Raw genomic sequence first — 23,141 nt, forward strand, 5'->3', positions numbered from 1 at the left:
CGCCGGGAGGGCCGTCCCCCTTCTCCCGCTCCTGCTCTGAGCCCGGGCCCTGCCACGGGGGCATCCTGGGCCCTGCCAGGGGCTCTCGGAGGCCTGCGTCACTCGCTGAGGACCCGCAGAGGCTCCGGCCCGGCCTCCGTCCCAGGAGAGGCTGCTGGGCTCCAGCCTCGGGGCGCCGCTGCTCTCAGCTCGTCCGTCTGGGAAAGGGGGCGGGAGAAAGGGCCTCCTCCGGGGCCCGGATTGTCCGATGAGGGGCCGTGTCCGGGGCCTGGGAGCCTTCACGCCGGCCCCGGCGCCCGATTTCTCTCTCATTCCCCGTTTGGCCCGAGCTGAGCCACGCGCCCTCCTGCCAGCCCCGGGGGGAGCAGCGTCCTGGGGTCATGGCGGCCCCTCCCTGCGGTCACACTGGGCGCTCCCCCGCAGTCCCTGTCGGGTTTGGCCCCCCGAGCTTGGGTAAAGGAGGGTCTGGCGGAGAGCGCGCCTCCTGGGGGGGAGAGGGGGGGCGGTGCACACAGACTGGGCCGGCCCCTGGAGCTCGGGACCAGCGCTGGGCACACCCAGCCGAGGCGTTCTCCCGTCGGAGGCCCCGGGCAGCCCCTCCTTTCCAAGGCTGGTTCCCGCTCAGGGCAGCTCCCGGCCTCCACCGGCCCCCGCCCCCAGGCAGCTCCTGGGCGCTCCACGGGCCCCAGGCCGGGTGGGCCGGGGTCACGGTGCCCTCCCTCCTCCCCAGGCACTGCTCCCTGGCCGTGATCAACGCCCTGGCCAACATCGCCGCCAACATCCAGGACGAGCACCTGGTGGACGAGCTGCTCATGAACCTGCTGGAGCTCTTCGTGCAGCTGGGGCTGGAGGGCAAGCGCGCCAGCGAGCGCGCCAGCGAGAAGGGCCCGGCCTTGAAGGTGAGCCAGCCGCCGCCCTGCCCCCCCCCCCCGCCATCCTCTGGGCCTCTGCCCCTTGTGCTGGCCCTGCCCACGGCGCCCGAGGCCCCGGCACTTCTGGGGGGGAGCTCGCTTCTTTTGGTTTAAGTGCTTGCTGTTGGCCGACTGAGCTGGGGACGGGGGGGGGGGGTTGTGGGGGTAGAAACAGGAGGAGGAGACCCTGTAAGAGGCAGCAGAGGGGCCCCCAAGATCCCCCCGGGTGTAGACAGAGGGCTCCCGAGATCCCCCCGGGTGTAGACAGGGCTCCCGAAACCCCCCCCGGGTATGGATGGAGCCTCCGTCCTCCAGCCCTCTGCCCACCTCCGCACGTTGCCCTGTCGGGGGCAGCTCAGTGGCCCGTGGTTGCAGCCCCGGCTCAGGAGGCAGGAGGACCCGAGTCCTCGGTCTCAGGCACCTCCAAGCCCCCCACGTGGGCGTTCCTGTTAGCCCTGGCCCGGTTCTCTGTGGGAGCCCCTGGGCGTGCCCTTCCTCGTCCTTGGCCCAGAGGGCAGGCCCCAGGCCCGGGTGTGAGCGCCCGCTCGGCGTTGCCCGCTCCTGGCTCCGGGTCCTGACTGGACGTCCGCTCTCTCCCTCTCCAGGCGTCCAGCAGCGCCGGGAACCTCGGTGTGCTCATCCCCGTCATCGCTGTGGTGAGTAGCCGCGACCCTCGCCCGGCCCCGGGGCAGCGCCTGGTGTCTCTGGGGGGCTTTGGGCCCGGCCGGAGCCGCCCTGCTCTCCTCTGCCCCCCGCCCCTGCCCACAGTCTCTGACCCTCCCTCCCTCCCCCCACGTGTGCGGCCGCCACCACCCGGGAAGTCGTCGCCCTCGCTGCCCTCCGGGGGCCTGGCTTGGGCAGCGCCTCGAGGCTGGGCCCCTGCGTCCGTCCTGCCCTTCTCTCTCGTGCGTCCGGGCCCGGCCGGGCAGGGGCAGCGCTCGCTAGCACCTGTGCTTTCTGGCTCCAAGGCCTGCTTGGGGTCCCCTCACCCAGAGGCCTCAGGGGCCGGGCCAGGGACACCCCGGGCAGACACAGCCCCAGGGGGCCGAGCCCCCCCCCCCCGGGAAGCTGCTTGTCAGCCTCTGACCCGGAGCCGGAACCTCCTCTGCCTGGGAGAGAGACGGGCTCTGGTGTGGCCTCCTCCAACCCTCCCCCAACCCCCCCCCCACCCGCCCGGCCGACGTCTCCCCCCCGGGGCAGGGAAGCCCGGCTCCGGGTGCAGGATCCCAAGCCCGAGGGCCAGGCGGAGCGTTTGCCTGCTAAGAATTGTGGGAAATGGCGACTCCTTAGGTTCGGAGGTTGTGGGTTTCTCTCCTTATTCGGCACCGTCTCCGCCACCTGTTCCCAGGATGTGGCCCGAGGGCGGGCGCCGCAATCTCAGGGCGGAGGTTTGGGCCCGGGGTCTCCTCGCCCCCTCCCAGCTGCTGCCTCTCCCTGGGCCGTTTCCAGCAGAGCTGAGGCTTCCTGGTCTCTGGTTCTGCCCCCGGGCCGTCCGCCCACCATTTATCTGAGCCCCCTCGGGGCACTTTGTGACGCCCAGCCTGAGAAGGGCCTTGGGGGAGGCCGGGCAGGGCACGGTGCCACTGGTCCCGCAGGCCCCACGGGGGGGCAGGGGGGAGACAACGAGCTCCCTTTGGGCGGGTTGGGCATGAGGCGTCTCCAGCGGGAGGGGGCTGAAGGGCGGGGGGACATGGCGGGAGGGCGGCCGCGAGATCAGGTGGGCGCGTGAGGGTCCTCAGCCCAGGGTGACCATTCAGTCCGCCGAGGAGAGCAAGACCCGGGGCGGCTTAGCCGAGGCTCGGTGGGCTCTGGGAGGGGCTGCCCCAGTTGGGCCATTCCTGATCTGCGCCGGACGCCCTCGAGTGGGGCGACCTCCACCTTCATCCACTTAGGCCGGGTGGGACTCGGACCCCTGCTGGGGTCAGTGACCGTCTTCCTTAGGCCGCCTGGGGGCCCGAGGGGAAGGAGTCGGCCTGTGGGGGGGTCAGGAGGAGAGAGGGGGGTCCCGGGAGCCCTGTGGGCGGGGGAGGGCTCCGGGCCCTTGGCAGGCGCGCGTCCCACGCGTCACCGCGGGGGTGTCGAGCTTCCTGCTCTGTCCCTTTGCGGGCGGATGGAAGGTCCCGGGAAACCTGCGAAAGATGTTTGTTCCCCAACCGCCGTGACCCTTAGCCCGAGTCGCCGAAGTCCCGGGAGGGCTCTTGGCCAAAGTTAATGGTTACACGGTGGGGGAGGAAGCAAATATTTGACCTTCTTGCTCAACTGGGGGCACGTCCCAGGGCCCGGCTCCGGCTCCCTTCTGCCCTCTTGGACTCGCGGGGCCCCCGGGGATGATTCCTGGGGCTGGGGGGGCCCCAAGTGCTCGATGGGACCTTCGCTAAGCACCCAGGCCCGGCGTTCCCGGCGTCCCCCACGCCCCCACCTGGGCTGCTTGCCGGCCGTCCTGAGCAGGGCCCACCCTCAGAGCCCTCACTTCCCGGCTGGGAATTAGGGATGCTCCGGCCCGAGCCCAGGCTGGTGACACAAGTGCTGTAAACGGCGCCCGGGGCCCTGGGAGACACTGACACTGAGGGGCCGACGAGACCCTCGGACCGAGGCAGGGACGCCGCCCAGATGCCCGCTGGGCAAAGGCCTCATCCCTCTCGGACCGCCCCGGGCCAGGGCAGCCCGTCCCCAGGCAAGCAGCCTCGGGGAGAAGCGGGTCAGAAATGGCGCGTGGGACGCATTGGGGGCGAGTCTGGAGGGTGTCCTACAGGAACTTGGGGACCATCTGACAAGACGGGGGGCGGCGGCGGGAAACCCAAGGCAGGGACTTTGTAACAGCCCAGAAGGAAGGAAGGGAGATCTACAAATGGCGTCGCTGAGAGCAGTGAGGAAGCGGGAAGGCGGGTCTGACCTTGGAGAGACGGTGCTGGAATTAGCACAGCCTCGAGGGTCCCCCCTGCGCAGGGGATGGGACAGAAGGCTCATCGACAAGGCGGCTCTCGGGCACCGAGGCTCAGGGAGGGGCCTTCCTGCTCCACGGCACACCCCCTGCTGTAAGGCAGCGGGAAGTCCCGAGCAAGGGCTGCGTCCTGGGCCGCGGCTCCTGCGGGCTGAGCCCAAGAGGGCTCCACGAAAAACTTTCCTAAAAGCCCCGGACACACAAGGCGGAGAGGAGAGCCCCACGTTCCCCGGGGGCTTGGTGCTCGTCCAGAGCTTTTTCTGGAACTCCCTGTGAGGGAGGCCCCATAAGGAGTCTCTCCCTTCTATGGGCGCGGAGCCTCGAGTGGGGGCCGCCGCTCCTGCGGACGGTTTTGTGTCCCCCATTTCTAGTGGCTCTTCATGCCCCTGCTGTAGAACACGCCCCAGTGGCAAGGCAGCAAGCCTTCCCCTTCCCCCACGCCATCACCCTCCCACCACACGCCGCAGGACCCAGGCCCGGCCCTCAAGCTTTGGGGCTTGACTCTGCCCACTGGTGGTGCCCGCTTTGGAATCTAAGCCCCTGGCTTCAACTCAGCTGTTCCGTCCCTCTCTGCGTGGCCTGGCTCGTCATCACTCACGTTTCTATGTCTTCTGACCGTGATGACCTCAAAGACCCTGCCTAGTTCTCAACCCACAGTCCTGTGAAGCAGGAGCCCCTTTGCCCTCTTCCTAGCGTTGTAGAAACAGGATCTTTACCCCAACCTCTCTGAGGAGCCAGTGTGAAAGCCCTACTGTGTGCGGGCCCAGAGCAGCAGTGTGAAAGCCCTACTGTGTGCGGGCCCAGAGCAGCCAGTGTGAAAGCCCTACAGTGTGCGGGCCCAGAGCAGCCAGTGTGAAAGCCCTACAGTGTGCCAGGCCCAGAGCAGCCAGTGTGAAAGCCCTACTGTGTGCGGGCCCAGAGCAGCCAGTGTGAAAGCCCTACTGTGTGCGGGCCCAGAGCAGCCAGTGTGAAAGCCCTACTGTGTGCGGACCCAGAGCTGGGGCCCCTGGGAGCGCTGATTTACCGGGGCTTGTACATTAGCATTTAGTGGGGGTCTGCCAGTGGAGAGAAGGCTGGCCGGCCCAGGTTAAAAGGGTTGATATTCATTGGCGTCCGGACGGGGCACCTTCTTGGGATGCCAGCCTGGCGGGGGAGGCCCCAAGAGAGCGGAAGGTGGCTCCAAGAAGGGCCCAGAAATTGGCCTGCGTGAGGCAGAGGCGCTAAAGAACCAGCAGTCGGAGGGTCGGCTCCTTGAGGACGCTTTAATGTGTTCCCTGGCAGCGCGCGGGCACATATGGGGCGCACACGGCTCCGCTGGGGTCGGGACCGTTTGCTACAGTGGCTCCCACACCGCTCCCACGAGCTGTGACTTCCTTCCCGACAGACGTCCCGGGGCCGTGGCCGATCCCGAACGGGTTCCCCTCGGGTGCGTCCCAGCCTCCCCCCTAAGACCTGCTGGGATTGGAGACGCGGCCCATGAAGAGCAGGCAGCTGGTGCGGTGCTCGTAGATGAGGAACAGGAAGGGGCGGTCGACGATGAAGCGCACCTGCGTGGAGAGGGGCATGAAGCCCACCGCGGTCACGGCGGCAGCCTGCGTGCCCTCCTCGTTCACCGTGATGGTGCTCTGATGCTTGAACTGTTGGGACACGAAAGAGAGGCTCTTGATCCCCGCCCAAGACGGGAGCCAGACCCTTGGTCTGCGTGCGCCCACGTGCCCGGGATCGCCACCATCCTCCCCCCCGGGAGTCAGAGCTGGGCCTCTGCTGACTGCGCTGGCAGCCGGAGCCAGACTGGCACCGTGCCCGCTTCCGAGTCAGGGTCGGCCCCGCCGGGGGCAGAGGGAACCTGCACTTACCAAGTCAATGGCGAGCTTCTGGTCGGATATCCCGGAGAAGTCCCCGGTGTGATCAAACAGCGCCGTGATGCCCATCGCCTTGAGGGCGTCCACGAGGTTGTAGTTCTTTTCCAGCTTGAACCTGGGCAGGCGGACCTCGCGGGTTCTGTCAGAGAAGGGGAAGGAGTCACCCTGGAGTGGGAACAGCAGGGGGGGAGCGCCCGGTGCCCGCTGCTGGCACCGCCGTGGCCAAGACAGCAAAAGCGTGGGCGAGAACAGTGCCTACAGCCCTGGAGGGCACTCTGGGAGACAGCCCGGAGGGGAGCTCCCTCAGTCATCCTTTCAGCACTGACCATGGCGGTCCTTCTGCTGCGCTTTCCACACTTTTTATCCCGTGGGATCCTCACAACCGCCCTGGGAGGGAGGAGCTGCTCTTGTCCCCGGGAGGAAACCTGTCCAGAGTCGTGCAGCTACTTCCAGGCCCATTGGGAACTCAGGTTTCTGCCTTTAGAAAGTTCTGGGTAGTTTTTTTAAGTCTTTAGGGAAATTACTCATGTGACTCAAAGACAGAGTGGTCCAGGGCCTGGAGCCCACCCGGGCACACCCGGAAGCTGTGGAAGAAGGTGCTGGGAGAGCGAGCGGCCTCCTGGCCTCCTGGCTGGCCGGGCCTAGAGCCGGGAGGCCCGTAGACGGGCTCCGAATACTGGATCTTTTGAATCTCCCGGGGACTCGTTCCGAGCTGCCTTGGGGACAGGCCTGGCCCTCCTTCCTTTGGGATTCGTTTTATTTCTGCATCCTCCCCAGCCCTTCTCGGTCACCCCTGCTCTGAGCACTCCCGCCCCAGCAGCCTTTGGGGCTCCTTGTGGAGCCCCTCCTCCTTCCATCCCCATCTCTCAGCCCCCTCCCACACTTCCCCACAGCCGAGGGGCCGGCCCAGGGAGAGCCAGCACCGTAGGTGGTAGTTTCCCTAACGGGCGCGCCGGCAATCGGAGGGGTGATGCTTTTTTAAAGGGAGGGGCTGTCAGCCGCCCAGGGCTGCGGGCGCGTCTCGCTGCTGCCCGCTGCTTCTTGCTTTTCCCCTCTTACCCCGGCGAGCCCCCGGGAAGCCGGCGCCCAAGGCCCCGGGCCAGGCTGGCGGGGCTGCCGGATTCTGAGGGGGGAGTCCTGACCGTCAGTGCCCGGAGTCTCCGGGCCTGTGTGGCCTGCGCCGCTGCCCCTACCTGTTGGTCATGCTCTTCTGCCATCTCTCCACCACCTGCGGGCTGAGCTGGCTCTCGAGCGCCCTCATGCCCGCCAGCTTGTGGGGCACCACGATCAGCATGCTGATGTCGCCCACGTACTGCAGCTGCAGCACGTCGCAGTCCAGCTCCTGGTCGTTGGCCACGAGGAAGTTGCCCTTGGTCTGCATCATGGGAACCTTGACCACCTCTCGCTCGTTCAGGCGGAAATTGGAGTTGTGCGTCATTTCCACGGGGAACTTGTTCACCCAGGTGCCTGTGGATTCAGCAAGAGAGGGGCTGTCACGGCCACCCGGGTGGTTATTGGGACACCGGGAGCCTGCGTGGGGGGCCGGCCCAGCCCGGGATGCTGCCCACTGGGGCAGACAGGTGATGACCGGGCCCTGCGGGGCTGTCGCCAGCCTCCTCTCCAAGGGCGGGCTCGGGTCCTCGGCCCGCACTGACGCCCGCTTTGCCCGCGCTCTCCACTCACACTTACGTGTAGTGGTTCTGGAGGCCGCAGCGCGGAGCCCACTCCCCGCATCGGGGTGTCCGGCCCTCCCACGCAGCCGTACCCCCCAGGCGCGCTCATTGCCACCCGCCTTTCCAGAGACAGAAGGCAGAAGCCAGTCCGGGGTCTTCCTAATCAGAGGAGCTCGGGGCCGGGCCTGACCTTAGCCCCCGGCTTCCTTTCCTTCTCTGGTTCTGTGGCTGCTCTTTGGAGCAGTATAAGCCTGACCCAGCACCCACCCCGGGGACTGGCCACATGCGCCAGGCTGCTGGCCCAGGGGGAGGAGTCCTGCTTTAAACCACGAGGAGGAGCCGCTGATCCGGGCTTCCTGCCCCTCCGGCCTCGGTGTGGACGAGCTCCTGCGGGCTCCCTCTCCCTTGCCTTTCTCAGGCCGTGCCCTCAAAGCCTCAGGGCCTAGGCCTGCTGCTCTGCCCCTGGCCTGGCACCAGGAAGTGGGTTTGAGCTGGGGGCCGGCTGGGACCCCTGCCTGCTGCAGCAAAGGTCCCACAGGCGGTACCGGCCTCGGCCGCTGGGAGGATTATAGCTGCTCTTACGGAGACGCCCTCACGGAGGGACCTCGGAGCCGGGGTCACGGAGCTGCTGTCTCTCTCGTGCCTCCGTGCCCGCGCCCTCGGGCGTCGCTGCGTTTCTGCCTCAGAGGCGCTGGCTTTGCCGCCAGGACACCGGTGAGCTCGGGAGCACCAACCGCTTCCTCGCTCTGAGTCACTCCCCATTCATCAGTGATCAAAGGGAGCCCTTCTCAAAGGAAGAAGCCCCGGCTCCCAGCAGGCACCTGAAAGCATCCCCAAAGCGCTCGTGATCAGAAACGCAGTCCCTCGGTTGTCTGCATCTGCAGAAAGGAGCGGGGCTTGTGGGGAAAAGGGCTCCGGACCGCACGTGCTCCAGCCCTTCCACAGAGCAGCGCGGAGCTGTGCCCCGAGCCCACCGGGGTCCGCACGCACTTTGACCCTGAGACCCCGCGGCAGAGAGAGCAAAGGAAAGGAGCCCTGGGGAGAGGCGCTCTCGGAACGGCTCCGCAGAGGGCGGCCACGAAGGGAGCGGCGACTGCCCGAGGGGCCGCGGGGCCTCAGCGAGTCCCAGAAAGGCTCGGAGGAGCTGCTGCGGGGAGAAGGGGGCTCATGGGCAACAAAGCCCCCCGGGACAGAGCTCTGCAAGCCCAGGATGTGCCCAGGATGCCGAGCACGCGCCGCCTCCCGCAGAGAGGGCGCAGACGGTCCGGGGAGACGGGCCTTTGGGGATTCGGCCAGTGGAGAGCGATGCTTCTTCCTGACTGTTATTAGCAAGAACTTGGGAGTTCTAACAGCCATGGGCTGGGGCTGAGAACCCCTCTCAGAGCTTCCAGTTCTCAAGGCTCTTCCTAGGAGCCTCCTTTGCGCACTAGCTTCTTCTCAAGGTTATCTCGGGGACCCTGGAGCGCCTGGGCCGAGTTTGGGTTTCGCTGGTTCCAGGACCTCCCTCCTGACTGTGGGCTTGGGGAAGCCCCCTCCCCGGGGCCCCGCGGCCGGCCTTGGAGAAGCCCCCTCCCCGGGGCCCTGCGGCCGGCCTTGGAGAAGCCCCCTCCCCGGGGCCCCGCGGCCGGCCCTCCAGCCGCTGCTGCCTCTCGGGATGGCCCGTTGCTGATGAGACGCTCGGCTTCCTCTCGGGGGGAGGGGCCGCCTCAGCCCATCACGGCCCAGCCATTGGCCGCCCCCCTTCCCCCCCCTGCAGGCCACTGCCCCGAGCCGGCCCGAGGGACGGCGCTTTACCTTTGAAGTAGATGCAGTTGAGGATCATCATCTGCGTGGCCGGGTCGATGTTGACCAGCGCGTCCTTGATGAGGCCCTTGGTGACCTTCAGGATGTGGTGGTTGGCCTTGGCGATGAAGGCGGGCTCCGAGAAGGCGGCGGGCCGCGCCTCGGCGAAGTAGAACTCGCGCACCTTGTTCTGGAAGTCCTCCAGCACGGGGGCGCGCCGCTGCACGTACAGGTCGTTGACCGAGCGCAGCGTGTAGCCGAAGTTCCTCCGGAAGAGGCGGTGGGTCAGCTTGCGGAAGAGGTTGTGCACGGTCTGGGTCTCGTACTTGCTGCTGGCGTTGACGAAGTCCCGGAAGAAGGCGGCGGCGTGCACCTGCTCGTGGGTGGCCCCCCGCAGGCCCAGGGAGATCATGGCCATGGCCGTGGAGATGCCCACGGGCGCCAGGAGGATGTTGTCGCCGGGGCCGGCCGCCTCCCTCAGGGTCCTGTAGAGGTTAAATGCGAACTTGGCGTTGAGGATGTTGAGGCGCTGGATCCGGCTCTTGCCTTGGAACAGCTCCAGGACGTTCCCGGGCTGGGCCTCGGGGTCCGGGGGGGCGACCGCGTCGATGATGTCGATGTAGTCGTCGTCCTCGCTGAAGATCTTCTCCAGGTCCAGGTAGTCCTCCTCCTCCTCCTCCTCCACCAGCAGGTCGTGGGTCACCGTGTTCTCCCTGTGGAAGTCGGCCGGGAGGCTGAGGTTGCCGAGGTCGAGGGGCGCCCACTGCCCTTCGGCCGGCGGGGATCTCCCCCCGTTCTCCACGAGGCCCCCGGGTTCCTCGCGCCTCCCCGACACCGCCGAGGTGACGAGAGAGAGGAGGAAGAGCTGGAGCCCGAGTTTCATGGTGAGACCTGCCATCGGAAGAGGAAGGGACCCGTTAGCGTTTGGGTTTCAGGCCACACGCTCGCCCTTTGCCTACAGACGGGGGCCGAGGGCGGTGGGCGCGGCGCAGGAGGACGGAGCTGCTCTTGGGAGGGCACGCCGAGGCCTTGTGTGCCCTCCCCCAAGCGGAGGCTGGATCGCAGCCGGGCACCCTTTCCATGGCACCCACTGCTCCCCCCTCCCCATCTGCCCATACGTTTCACCGCGGCTTCTCGGAGCTTGAGTTAGCCGGACACTCTCTGCTGGCCGGACACCCCCCACCAGGCTGGACACTCTCTGCTGGCCGGATACCCTTGCCAAGCCGGACACTCCCCGCCGAGCCGGACACTCCCCGCCAGGCTGGACGCCCCCCACCAGGCCGGATGCCCCCCACCAGGCTGGACAGCCTCCAAGTACAGACTGTGCGTCTGACCACAAAGGGCCCCGGAGCACTGGGCGGCCAGTGGAGCCGACCCCACCTGCGACAGTTCAGAGCTCGCCCGGGGCAGTGCCCGCTGCAGCCGCTTCACCAACAGTTGTGACCCACCTGAGTTTACAGAGGAAACTCCTGGGGTGTTAGGGAGCGCCCCCCGCCCCCCAGCTGCTTGTGACCTCGGACCTCACAGATGCCAGGGCCCGCTCTGGAGAGGGGAAGGAGCCGGGGGAGGCGCCCGTTCTGGGGAGGTCAGCCTTCGCCCACGCAGCCTCCGGACCCCCCCTCCAGCTCGCCCTCCGAGCCCAGGGGAACGCGTCTGTTAGGGGCCGGGTGATGGGGCGGGACACAGGGCCTCGGCCCGGGGCTCTGTGGCCCCACAGGGGCCCGTTAGCTCCCTGCCTCGGAACCGCCCTGTTTTCCTTTGCCAGCGTCCCCCCTCCTCCTCTCCCTCCGTGCTGCGGTCATACAGAGCGAGGGCCAAGGTCAGGCGCTCTGGCTAAAGTGCACGGGCTTCAGGAGAGGGAGGCCGCTCACCTGGGCCCCAGCGCTCAGCTCCCGGGGCCAGGCTCCTCCCGGCTCCGGCTCCTTCCGTCCTCCCTCCAGACACTGCCCTCCCTCCGCGTACACACACACTCCTTGGGACCTTAGGCCTTCGCTCCCCTTTGGCTCCAACCCTGAGATGACCTTTTCGCCCGCCCTGTCTGCCTGAGCCCAGGACCCAGGAGAGCCCGACTAGCTGCCCCGGCCCGGGCTGTGCTCCCCCTGATCTTTCCAGCTCACTGTGCTCCCTGTGATCCTCCTGTCCTGCCCCTGCCTGCTGTGCCCCCCCCGCCCTGCCTGCTCCAAGAAGCCGGTGTCTTGTGAAGGGGACGGCTCCGAGCTCGGGTGATTTTGTGTTTCCGGAGCCCGGCCCCTGGAAGGGGGTGCTGCTGAACGCCCCCCCCCCCCACTTGGTAGCTGAGGAAACAGGCGCAGAGGCAGCCGCAGTTACCCAGGCTCCAGCCACAAGGGAGTGTCGCCAGCAAGGCCTTCTGGGCCCGAGACCGCCGTCCCTCCCCCAGCCCCCGCGCCTCCCGAGGCCTTGTTCTGGTGGGGAGGACCTGATGGGGGGGGGGGCCTGGGCTGCTTCGGCCCCTCGGCCACTTGGCAGCGGGGGCCCTGAGGGGCCTTTTTCCCTTTGGGAGAGGAAGCTGTGGGCTGAGAGGCCCTGGGGGGCGGCAGCCAGGGGGAGGGGGCCCCCCACAGCTTAACCCAGGCCTTTCCTTCAGCCTCGGAGGAAGGCGGGCGTGTTCCCCCCGTCTGGCAGAGAAGGGAACCAAGGCTGGGGAGGTGACCCGGAGCCTAGAGCCCGTAGTAGGCCCTTGCTGTGTGCCGGGCCCCGCCCTGCCCCAAGCATCCCCAGGGAGCCGAGGCGGCCCCGAGCTTTCCCACCCCCAGAGGCCGCTCCTGCGCCGGCCCCGCCGGCCCCTCGTCCCAGGCCCGGCCGGGCAGAGTCCAGAAGGGCTCCCTCCGTCCGGCGCAGGGAGCAGAGCGGCTGGGAAGCGGCGCCCCCCACACTGGGGAGTTTAGTTCTAATTCCTTATTCCCGGGAGCGGCTGGGAAGCGTTTGTTTGGGGGAAGGAAGCCGGGACTTCGGGAGGGGCCGAAGCTGCGGCCCTGACCGATCCAGGAGCAGAGCCGTGAGGCGCCGTCTCCCCGAACTAGGAAGGGCTTTGGGAGCCACACAAAACAGCCCCCCACTGCCCGGCCAGTCTCTGCCCCAAGCCCCCCTTGTCCCTTCCAACGAGACTCCCTCCCAGCTCCTGGGGATTCGGCCCCGACTGCCCCCTCCGAATGGGCACCGGCCTGGGACCCCCTCCTTCCAGCAAGCCCCCCTTTTATTGTGTGGAGGAGGAAACTGAGGCCCGAGGCGGGGGGTCCCTGCAGCCACAAGTCGCCCAGTGAAGGGGGTCCTCCTGTGGCCTTCCCTGCCCTGCCCTCCTAAGGGGAAGGACAGGCCTGCATGGGAAGGAGACGGGGGCATCCCATACTTCCCCATGGGTAACTCCCTCCCCCACTTGGAGTGCCCAGTAGGGGCAGAGGAGGTGCTGGGGACGGACAGCAGCGCATAGTAGGGGCAGAGGAGGTGCCGGGGACAGACAGCAGCCCATAGTAGGGGCAGAGGAGGTGCTGGGGACGGACAGCAGCGCATAGTAGGGGCAGAGGAGGTGCCGGGGGCCAACGGGGAGCCAGTCTTACCTCGGTGCCCCTGAGCTGGCAGAGCGTGAGCCGAGAGGAGCAGCCTCAGGCGCCGGTGCGGTCTCAATGTGAACTTTGGGGCCGGGCTGGGGCAGAGTTTCCAAGGTAAACAGGATCCAAACCAAACACCGGCAACTGCCTCTGTCAGCAAAAAGCCGCCTCCCCCGTGTTTGCCCTGGGCCTGCCCGCAGTGCCTCAGGGAGCCAGGCCCCGCCCCACCCTTGGCGCCCCGACTCACTTTTTGGGGTCTCTCTCCCCCAATCTGTCACCTCCCAGCCCCATGGGAACAATCCTGACCCCTCAGGACTTTGGAAGCTCTTCCCAGGCCGGCCCGGCCGCCTCTCCGGGCCTTTGCCTCCGCTGTGCCCCCTGCCCGGAGGCTGTCCGTGGGTCATCCGCAATGACGGCGGCTTTTCCTTTCTGTCTCGGGCAGCTGGGAGGTGCCACAGGGCAGAGTGCCCTCCTCCCCCTGGGTTCGAATCCGGCCTCAGACACTCCCTGCTGGGTGACCTGGGCGAGTCCCGTCACCCTGTCTGCCTCGGTTTCCTCATGTCCAAAGCGCTAGAGAAGGGAAGGGTCTGGGAGATGGGAGGGAGTCGGGAGGAGCCCGGCCCTAATCCAGGTGAATGTGGTGTTTTCCCCAATGGGGAGGAAGCCCCCGAGGGCGGCCCTGCCCCCGGGCCTGGCCCTTAGGGAACGCTTCTGAACCACCAGAGGTTAGGGTCCCCATTGTACAGGTGGGACAACTGAGGTCCAGCTGGGCGGTTCAGATGGAGGCTGCAGGGGGACCCAGACCCCTGCACGTGGAAGGGCTTTGGTCGTCGAGCAGAAGGGTTCTTTGGGGAGGGGCCACTGCCGCCATCACCCCCCACGCTCCTCAGGGATGCCTGAAATCTTGGGGGCGCCTCCCGGGCTGGCACCTCATGGACTCCCTGAGCCGGAGAGGAGCTCGAGGCTTGCCCGGCTCACCAAACGGTGCCAGGGCGCAGACAGCCAAGGGCCGCGTGCAGGTCACAGAGCTGCCGGGGGCAGGCGGGGGAGTGCCCGGTGATGGGGCGGTGCCGCCTCCTCTCCGGCCGACATCGGCCCGGCTGCTCTTGGAGGCCTCCGGCTCTGCCCGTCTGGGCCGGGGCCTCCCACGGCGAGGTTTCTGGTACTGCCCAGGCCTGTGGCCGCCGGCCTCTCCTCCCTCGGAGCTTATTGTCTGGGGGCCCCCGGGGGAGATGGGCCTGTGCAGGGGGGCGCCCGGCCCCGGGCGGGCTCTCCGACAGATCTCCTGCTGGTGCTGGTCCCCGTTCTGGCCAGCATTTATTAGACACCGCACGGAGCGAGTCTGACCTCAGCCCCGTGTCACGTCGGGAGGCTTGGACCCGCTACCGGGTCTGTTTCCTTATCCATATAATGAGCAACGTGGCCTAGATGTTCTGTGCCAGGGGCCGGGGCTCCCTTCTCGTGGGCATCTGGACTGACCGCCGGCAAGGGAAGGTGGGCAAAGCCAGGCCCCTGTGGCTGGGAGGGGCCCAGCAGGGGGCGCCTCTTGTGACTGGCAGCATCTGCGGGTGCTGGACCCCCCTCCCTCCCAGGAGCCCGTGTGCTCGGGCGTTCTCACCCCCTCCCCCCCGTGTCCCGTAGCTCACGAGGCGCCTGCTCCCCATCAAGAAGGCCAAGCCGAGGCTGCAGAAGCTCTTCCGGGACTTCTGGCTCTACTCGGTTCTCATGGGCTTTGCCGTGGAAGGCTCAGGTAGGGAGGGGGGCCTGGGGGGCGCCTGTGGCCAGGAGGGGCCGGGCCGGCCTCGGGCAGCCGCGTTTCTGGGACCCAGAGAGGGGAGAGCTTCCTTCTGAGGGGGCGGGGGGCCCTTGCGGAGCGGCCCGGGCAGGAAGGCGCCCCGGCCCCCCCAGGTGTCCCCATGTCCCTTCGGTACCCACAGGACTGTGGCCCGAGGAGTGGTACGAGGGGGTCTGTGAGATCGCCACCAAGTCCCCCCTGCTCACGTTCCCCAGCAAGGAGCCCCTGCGCTCCGTCCTCCAGTACAACTCCGCCATGAAGAACGACACCGTCACGCCGGTAAGGGGGGGCTCCTCCTGCTGCCCCCCATTGTTCCCCCTCCCCCTTACTGAAGGGGACGCCGACTCTGGCCAGGAGGGGGTGGGAGGGGGCTGCAGCCCAGAGCCCGAGCCCCAGCATCGGGACCCGCCTGGCTCGCAGCCATCCTCTAGAACGGCAGGGCCGAGGGCGGGATGGTGGCGGGGGGGCTCTGGAGGAGGGGCCGCCCGGCCCGGGAGCCCCCCCGCTGCAGCTCCCGTCTCCTCAGGCCGAGCTGAACGAGCTCCGCGGCACCATCAGCAACCTGCTGGACCCGCCCCCAGAAGTCTCTGCCCTCATCAACAAGCTGGACTTCGCCATGTCCACCTACCTGCTGTCTGTCTACCGCCTGGAGTACATGAGGTGCGTCTGTCCCGGGCCGATGGGGGGCGGGGGCGGAGGGAGGGTGAATCGGGCTGGGAGACCCCCTGAGGAGGGAGGCGGATCTCACAGCTGTCCCGCGGGGCTCGTGCTCCCCGCCTCCGCCTGCCACGACCGCTCTCTCCCTCAGGGTGCTGCGCTCCACGGACCCAGACCGCTTCCAGGTCATGTTCTACTACTTCGAGGACAAGGCCATTCAGAAGGACAAGTCCGGTAAGCGGCCCCCTCGCTGCGCCCAGAATGCCGTGGGGGGCTCCGGGCCGGGGGCCCTCGGTGCGTGGTGGCTCCCAGCCGACCCACGGGGTCATCGCGCCGGGACGGGGAGCCGGGCCCCGATGGCAGCCACGGCACTCCGACGTCCTTGGCCATCTCTGCAGGGGGCGCCATCTCCGAGGCCTGGGAGCAGAAGTGGGCAGGCCGCAGACGAGCCTGGGAGGAAGCCCTCGGTCCTGCCCCGCTGCCCCCTGGCGGCCCTGGATGGCCAAAACCAGGATTGGGCTGGGGCGGCCCTCCTCCCCCCCTCCCCCGCCTCCCTCGCGCATCTACACTGGGGAGCGGGATTCCACGGGCATCCCATCGAGGAGTTTGGGTTTCGCACAATCCTCGGCCAAAGATTGGGACTTTGAGCCGCTCGAGGGTGGAGGATGACCTGGTTCCCTGCCCGGAAGTGTAGACGCTCAGCTGCAAAGTGAGGGCAGGGGCACGAGTGGCTGGGCCGGAGCCGGGCAGAGAGCAGCGGGCGAGGGCTCAGGCCTTGCCCCGTGGGTCTCGGCGGCCCGCCCGCTGCCAGTCCTGCACAGGCCCTCTGTCCTCCCCAAATGGCTCTTGCACCTTGGGGAGGCATCTCTGGGAGTGGCCCTCCTCCCCCCGGGACGAATTCTCCTCTGCAGCGGGAGCCCAGGGCACGGAGGGCCGCCCGTCCCTTCTCGGAGCCTCCAGGCCCTCGGGACACGGCTCAGAAATTCTCAGAGCCAGCTGGGTGGCCCAGTGGGCAGAGCACAGGGCCCGAAGCCCAGGAGGCCCATTCAGCCACGGGCGCTTTGGTGCTGGGACCTGCTAGGCCACTGAGCTGCCTCCGCCTCGGTTTCCTGTGGTGAGGGTCGAGGGGGATCACAATATGGACCTCCCAGCTCGGAGCTGGCACATAGTAGGCTGCCCTCTAGAGGAGCTGCTTCTTCTTGTGCTAATGGAGAGGGTTTCCTCCTCCCAGGGCTGCCCCCACCCTCCTTGGGGGCTGGAGAGGGAGAGCTGCCCAGGCTGCCTCCTCCCCCCGAAGGACAGGGTGAGAAAGCTTTTATTAAGTGCTTCCTGTGTGCTGAGGGCTGGGAGAAGGTCTCCCCCACTGTGCCCCCTCGGACCCACCAAGGATTCGGGGCCTCAGCAGCCCCAGAGGCAGAAGGATTTGTAGTTGGCTCGGGGAGGCCGGCGCAGGCCCCTGGCGTCCAGCTCGAGGGCTCCCTCCCCAGGGCCCGGCCTTGTCCTGCCTCTGCTGCCCCTTTAAGGCTTGGGATTTGTAACGAGGGGGCCCTGCCCTTCAGGAAGTGATCGCCCAAACAGCTGTGCCCTTAAACCGGCCGCCCCCTTTGATCTTCCCAGAAAGGCCTGAAGAGGCTAATGCGGTGCCTGTGGGGCCCCCGTGCCAGGCTCCAAGAGTCTGAGGGGGCCTGCAGCTGCTGCGCTCCCCCAGGGCCCGGGGATCAAAGGGGCTGCCAGTCAGGGCGGGGCCCCCCACCGAGCACCCCATGCGGGCCTTCTGCCTCTCTCCCCTCCCCCCATCTCTCTTGTCTCTGTCTCTGTCTCTGTTTCTTTCTTTCTCTCTGTTTCTCCTTCTCCCTTTCTGCCCCCACCCCTTCTCTTCTCCTTCCCACCCTCTCCTTCCCACCCCCTCTTCTTCCTTCACCAGCAGTAGCAGTTCTGTTTTTCCTCCTCTGGAAAAGAGGGAGCGGCGCTAATGCTGCTCCTGTCCCAGGGAGGGCGCCCTTTCCCAGCCCGGCACTTCCCCCCAGGGATCCGTCCTCGGGGAGCTCCGGGGCAGATGGCTCAGCTCGGGGGGGAGGGGGGGGGGGGGGGGACCGCGTGCGGGCTGGTCGGCAGTATGTCCGCCCCACCGTGGTGATGGCGGCGGCTCTTGAGCGCCGTCTCTGCCCGGACACGAGCCGCAGTTAAAAAGCACCGCCGTCACCTGAGCGTCCAGCAGCCTGTAGCCAGCGCGCAGACAACGCTTCCTCTAAATAGTGGGACGAAGGGCCCCTCGGGGTACTCGAGGCAGCGGGAAGCGCCGCCCTCACTCCAGAGAATGGAAGAATAAGACCTGAGACAGAAGGCCAGAAGAAAGCGGAGGCAGAAATGCCTGAGGGGAGACTCGCAAGCCCCGGTGTCCCTGGGTGCTGTGCGATGAGAGCCCCGAGCCGCAGTCCGAGGAAGCCCCCGCCCCCACAGGGCACCACGCCACGGCTGCCGCGTCAGCCCCACGAGGGCCCCTTTGGTTCCAGACTCGCTTCTCACTAGAAAGGAGACTCGGCCTGAGAAAGTGGCCAGAGAGGCCAGATACACACTCAGGTTTGGGAGAACAGACCGAGGCTACTGCCCAGAGGAGCCGAGGGACCCTGGCCAAATTGCTTCCGATTGCCTCAGCTTCCTCACCTCAAAATGGGCAAAACATCAGCCTCTGCTTCCCAGCCTTGCTGGAAGGAGCAAATAAGAGAACATTTGTGCGCAGTGCTCAACATGTGGCCTGGCGTACAGCAGGTGCTCTATAGATGCTCATTCCCTTCTCTGCCTATTTCACAGGGTTCAGAGAAAGCTTGAGAGAGATCCTGGGGTTCACAGTTCTCTAGTTGAACAAAATCGTTTGCATAATTAGCAGATGGAATTGGAAGAGTGAGTGTCATGATGGAGGAAGCCCAATCCCAGGTCTTGAGGCGAGGGGGGGAGAAGGGGAGAGAAGATTCTGATCGTGGTAGCCTTGGAAACCCATCCAGCGTTGACCCGGAACTGACCATCGAACCAGACGCTGGAGACCGAATCACAAACTCACAAAGCATTAGGTGAAATCAAGATTTTCCGGAAGTAACGAAACGTGTTTAATCTCAATGTTCTCCTGAAGAATTAGAATTACTCAACATCCCATTTCTAAAGGGAAAAGGGGTTTGGATCACCAAGGCTTTTTTTTTTTCTAAATAACTTTTTATTGACAGAATCCATGCCAGGGTAATTTTTTACAGCATTATCCCTTGCACTCACTTCTGTTCCGATTTTTCCCCTCCCTCCCTCCACCCCCTCCCCCAGATGGCAAGCAGTCCTTTACATGTTGAATAGGTTACAGTATATCCTGGATACAATATACGTGTGCAGAACCGAACAGTTCTCTTGTTGCACAGGGAGAATTGGATTCAGAAGGTAGAAATAACCCGGGAAGAAAAACCAAAATGCAAGCAGTTTATATTCATTTCCCAGTGTTCTTTCTTTGGGTGTAGCTGCTTCTGTCCATCCTTGATCCATTGAAACTGAATTAGCTCTCTTTATCGAAGAGATCCACTTCCATCAGAATACATCCTCAAACAGTATCGTTGTTGAGGTATATAAGGATCTCCCGGTTCTGCTCGTTTCACTCAGCATCAGTTCATGTAAGTCTCGCCAGTCCTCTCTGTATTCATCCTCCTTCACCAAGGCTTTTTGCCCTGTTCTGGAGAACTGAGTCTGGATGGCAAGATCCTTCCTGTTTGTGCAGGATGCTCTCCTGAGAATACTCGGAGGATTCTGGGAAAGAGCCCAGCCTGTCCATCCCCACGGCAAACTCCAAATGCATGCAGAAAGGCTACTGCCCAGATTTCAGCTGCATTTACACGAACATCCCGGACAGCAAGAGTTAAGAACTAGATTCCTTGCACATTTAAAAGAACTTTGGGTAACGACATTTCAACGTACGCTTAATTTCCAATGAGTATTTAAAAACGTCATCCCGAGAAGAGCCCCCTGGGGTTCACCAGAATTTCCAAGATAGAAAAAAAGGAGAAAAACCTTTGCTCTAGAACTTGTCCCGTTTTGTGTGTGTGAGTGTGTAGTAATATAATCTATAATCGTATCATGTATTTATCGTTATATGTAGCATTTAGTTCTATAATTATGTGTGTATATACACGTATATACGTATATGTTTATTCCTAAGATGTAGAGCATAGTTAATTGAACAGCAAATTGGACTCAGAATTATATCATTAAAAAAGAAAAGATCTAGCTGTGTGACCTTGGGCAAGTCACTTAACCCCAATTGACTCAGCCAAAAACAAAAAAAAGTATATATTTCAAATATTCATTTTTCTCATTTTTTGTAGTTCTTATTTCGTATATGTTTGCTCAGAACATACTGGGTTAGTAAGGTAATACACGTTTATAGCTAACATGGAAATACACATATCTTGGTAGGTGTGCAATTTTTTTTTAAGTATTTTTTTCCAATTTCATGTAAAACCAATTTTTGACATCTTTCCCCCTTCCCCTTCCTTGAGAAGAAAAGCGATTTGTTATAGAATCTACGTGTGCGTTTGTGCAAAACACTTCCACGTTAGCCATATTGCAAAAAATATATATATAGACCCCCCCAAAAAAAAAAAAGTTTAAAAAAAAAAAAAAAAACGCCCAGTCTGGACAGCTAGCATTTTTCCTCACGCATCCTTGAGAACTGTCTCGGATCTTTGTATTGCCGAGAAGCACCGAGTCGGTCACGGTGGCTCATATTGCTCTTACTGTGTACGGTGTTTTTGGGTGGTCTGCCTATTTTGCTCTCTGTCAGTGTATCGTCTTTCCAGGTCTTTCTTTTTCTTTTTCTTTTCTTTTCTTTTCCCTTGAGGCATTTGGGGTTAAGTGACTTGCCCAGGGTCACCCAGCCAGGAAGTGTTAAGTATCTGAGGCCGGATTTGCACTCAGGTCCTCCTGACTTCCCGGCTGGTGCTCTGTCCTTTCTCCTATTTCTTTCAGCACGGTAGTGTTCCTTCACAGTCGTATTCCGGGAGCGTTGAGCCATTGCCCTCCATTTCCAGTTCTTTGCCAATATAAAAAGAGCTGCTCTAAGTACTTTTGTACATATCGCTCCTTTTCCTGTTTTTCTAAACTATCTTGGGGTAAACTATCTTGCCTAAGAGGGTATCGCTGGGTCAAAGGGTATGTGCACAGTTTTAGAGCTTCCAGGTCGAGTTCCAAGTTCCTTTCCAGAATGACTGGATCGGTACACAACTCCACCCACAGTGTCTTAGGGTCCCCGTTTTCCCACCATCCCCTGCAACATTGATCATTTTCCTTTCCTGTCATATTGGTGGATCTGATAGGTACGAGATGCTATCAGTTATTTTAATGTGCATTTTTCCAATCAGTCGCCATTTAGGGCGATTGATACGACTATAGCTTTGATTTATTATTCCGTAAATTGCCCGTTCATTTCCATTGACCCACATGGGGAACGACTCATGTTCCTCTAAATTTAACTTCGTTCTTTGTATTTGAGAATTGAGGCCTTCGATAGAGAACTTCTGTTAAAAAACGTCCCCCGCTTTCCCGCTTTCTTTATTATCTCGATTGCATTAGTTTTGTTTGTGCGCAACCTTTTTAATTCAGTGTCATCCCATTAATCTGTTCTGCATCTCCTGATGGTCTCTGCCTCGTTTGGCCATCCGTGCTTTATCGAAAATAGATCTGACAGGTCGGCTGTCCCGCGCTCCCCTAAGTTTGCTGGGATCTGGAGGTTCTGGAGCCGGTGATCCCGCCCCGGCAGGGTCGTGTCCCTTGAGCCGCTGTGGTGGTCGGAGCCCGGGCCCCCGGCGGGGGATGGGCGTGGGTGCTGGGCGTCGCTGCCCCGATGCCCGCCTCCTGGGGCCGAGAGGAGGCTCCCGACCGCCTCCCTGACTCACTTGGCGCAGGCGCCTTCACCGCCCGATCCCTTGTCTCATCAGGTATGATGCAGTGTGTGATCGCCGTGGCCGACAAAGTCTTCGACGCTTTCCTCAACATGATGGCCGAAAAGGTGAGGGGACCCCCCGTGCCCCCAGCCTGGGCCCGGCTCCTCGGCTGATCCTGGCCTTCCGGGAGCCACTCGGACCTGTCGCCCCCGTCGGTGTGGGGGGCCGGGGAGGGGACCCCACTTGCACCACTCCTGTCCTCCCAGCCCTGCTGTGGGTTCCCTGCCTGTCCTTCTGGCCCGTCCTGCCTCTCCCTGTGCTGAACGCTCCTGGGGCAGCGGCCACAGGGGCTCCCAGAATGGGGGCTCTTAGAGGCCCTCCCCAGAAGCAGAGGGCCCGTGCCTCCCACAGTCCCCCAGCCCTGGCACGCCTCGTTGGCTTCCCCCTCCCTGCCAAGGGATCCCAAGTGCATGACTTAGAGGTTGGGGTGACGTTCGTGGCCTGGAGGTCGGGGGGCGCTCACGGCCTTTGTCCTCGCCTCCATCCAGGCGAAAACCAAGGAGAATGAGGAGGAGCTCGAGCGTCACGCCCAGTTTCTGCTGGTGAACTTCAATCACATCCACAAGAGGATCCGCAGGGTGGCCGACAAGTATCTGTCCGGGCTGGTCGACAAGTACGTCCCGGGTGGCCCCTCCCCCAGGGTGGGGATGAGGAAAGAGACCCTCCCCCAAAATGGGAGGGAGTGGGGGGCTCGCTGCCATCTCCCAGCTCAGGGCACAGAAGGCCCTCCCGGCTAGCCGAGGCAGCCCACCTGCGGCCCCCCAGAGTGCAGGAAGCCTTTTGAAATGGGCTCCCTGGGCTTACGGCAAGCTGGGGGGCCTGGGGCCGCCCAGAGATGTCAGGGGTCAGGCGCGAACCTGTGTGGCTCCCGAGTGCGGTCTCTCCACCCGGGAGGGGCAAGGACCTCTGTCTCGTCCCCGTCGTTCTCTGGGCCGGGGGGTGCGGGCCGAGGGGGGCAGACCCTGGGCCTCCGGTAGTCTGTGGCCCTACAGTCAGCACCAAAATGTCATTAATCCAAGAGGCGTCCCCTGAACCCCCTGCCCACCCAGTGGACCTCCAGTCTCCTCGTGAGCCCCTGGGACAGTTCCACCACAGCCCCTCCACTTGGAGGCAGCTCCTTGAGTTAGGAGAAATCCATCTCCCTGTGCAGCTCCTTGATCCTGGAGCCAGCCGCCCTCCCCTTCCTTCAGCCAGCCTCCCAGATGCCCCCCGGGCCTGGATCCCAGCACTGGGCAAACCCCCCCAACCTTTTTTAGAATGGTTTTTTACAAGGTGTCATGTGGCCTCCCCCCTCACACGGGTTCCCAAAATGCCCAGAGTCCCCTCCCCCCCAGTACCGTGCAGGTGATCTGGGCTGAGGGCAGACATCTGACCCGGACGGGCCCATTACCGGGGAGCAGCTCGGAGCAGAGGCGCACATGTCCCCTGGGGGGCCTGACCCCACGGCCCCCCACTGGGGGCTCCCAGCTGGCATGGGGCCTAAGGGCCCCGCCTCTAGGGCTGGCCCCGGCTGCCCCATTTCCAGGCTTCCCAGGCTGGGAGCCAAGAGCAAGCAGGTCTTGCCCAGGAACGGCTCCCCTTCGGGGGCGTGGCAGAGCTGGCACTCTGAGCCCCCTGGGTGGCAGGGGGAGCTCCCAGGCCCCGTCTGCTCCCAGCCTGCTCGTGGTGGTGGTGGGGCCTGGGTCCGGGGCTGGGCCGCTGGGGGCCTCCAGCAAGAACGGGGCTTCGCCCACGGGCTGCAGCAGCAGCAGCTGTCCGGGGCCCAGACTCAGGCCTTGGACTGGACGGTCACCCGCAGGTTTCCCCACTTGCTGTGGAGCGGCACTGTGCTGAAGACCATGCTGGACATCCTGCAGACTCTGTCGCTGTCCCTCAGCGCGGTGAGTGGGGCTGCCTGGCACGCAGGCTCTCTGTCCCCCCGGAGGAGGCTCTGGGCCCTGCCATCGAAGAGAACTTGGGTGTGAAAACCGGGAGGGACCTGA

At 64.2% G+C, this 23,141-nt stretch overlaps 2 protein-coding genes across 2 annotated transcripts in view; one reads left to right on the forward strand and one right to left on the reverse strand.

The window, feature by feature from the left end:
* Window positions 1-23,141, forward strand: part of PI4KA (phosphatidylinositol 4-kinase alpha) — an 87,382-nt gene that overhangs the window by 39,624 nt on the left and 24,617 nt on the right. Inside the window, exons 18-26 of the mRNA XM_051973273.1 lie at window positions 731-899; window positions 1,517-1,567; window positions 14,377-14,485; window positions 14,673-14,809; window positions 15,057-15,190; window positions 15,339-15,421; window positions 21,154-21,224; window positions 21,648-21,772; window positions 22,958-23,039. Coding sequence (XP_051829233.1) covers window positions 731-899; window positions 1,517-1,567; window positions 14,377-14,485; window positions 14,673-14,809; window positions 15,057-15,190; window positions 15,339-15,421; window positions 21,154-21,224; window positions 21,648-21,772; window positions 22,958-23,039 — 961 coding nt within the window. The remainder of the gene's footprint in view (window positions 1-730; window positions 900-1,516; window positions 1,568-14,376; window positions 14,486-14,672; window positions 14,810-15,056; window positions 15,191-15,338; window positions 15,422-21,153; window positions 21,225-21,647; window positions 21,773-22,957; window positions 23,040-23,141) is intronic.
* On the reverse strand, window positions 5,096-10,060 carry SERPIND1 (serpin family D member 1). The gene is made up of 4 exons (XM_051973274.1): window positions 9,182-10,060; window positions 6,908-7,181; window positions 5,709-5,853; window positions 5,096-5,489 (listed from the first exon to the last, which is right to left on the reverse strand). The coding sequence occupies exons 1-4, from the start codon at window positions 10,050-10,052 to the stop codon at window positions 5,298-5,300; spliced, it is 1,482 nt and encodes a 493-aa protein (XP_051829234.1). The 5' UTR covers window positions 10,053-10,060; the 3' UTR covers window positions 5,096-5,297.

The sequence above is a fragment of the Antechinus flavipes genome, chromosome 1, assembly GCF_016432865.1.
Source record: "Antechinus flavipes isolate AdamAnt ecotype Samford, QLD, Australia chromosome 1, AdamAnt_v2, whole genome shotgun sequence".
NCBI classification, from domain to species: domain Eukaryota; kingdom Metazoa; phylum Chordata; class Mammalia; order Dasyuromorphia; family Dasyuridae; genus Antechinus; species Antechinus flavipes.

Excerpts from the sequence above, each read along its gene's own strand:
- SERPIND1 (XM_051973274.1), bottom strand. The coding sequence starts at position 10,052 with ATGAAACTCGGGCTCCAGCTCTTCCTCCTCTCTCTCGTCACCTCGGCG. Across the intron at positions 7,182-9,181 it reads CAACTGCATCTACTTCAAAG|GCACCTGGGTGAACAAGTTC; the intron begins GTAAAGCGCCGT and ends CTGAATCCACAG. Across the intron at positions 5,854-6,907 it reads CAGAAGAGCATGACCAACAG|AACCCGCGAGGTCCGCCTGC; the intron begins GTAGGGGCAGCG and ends CTTCTCTGACAG.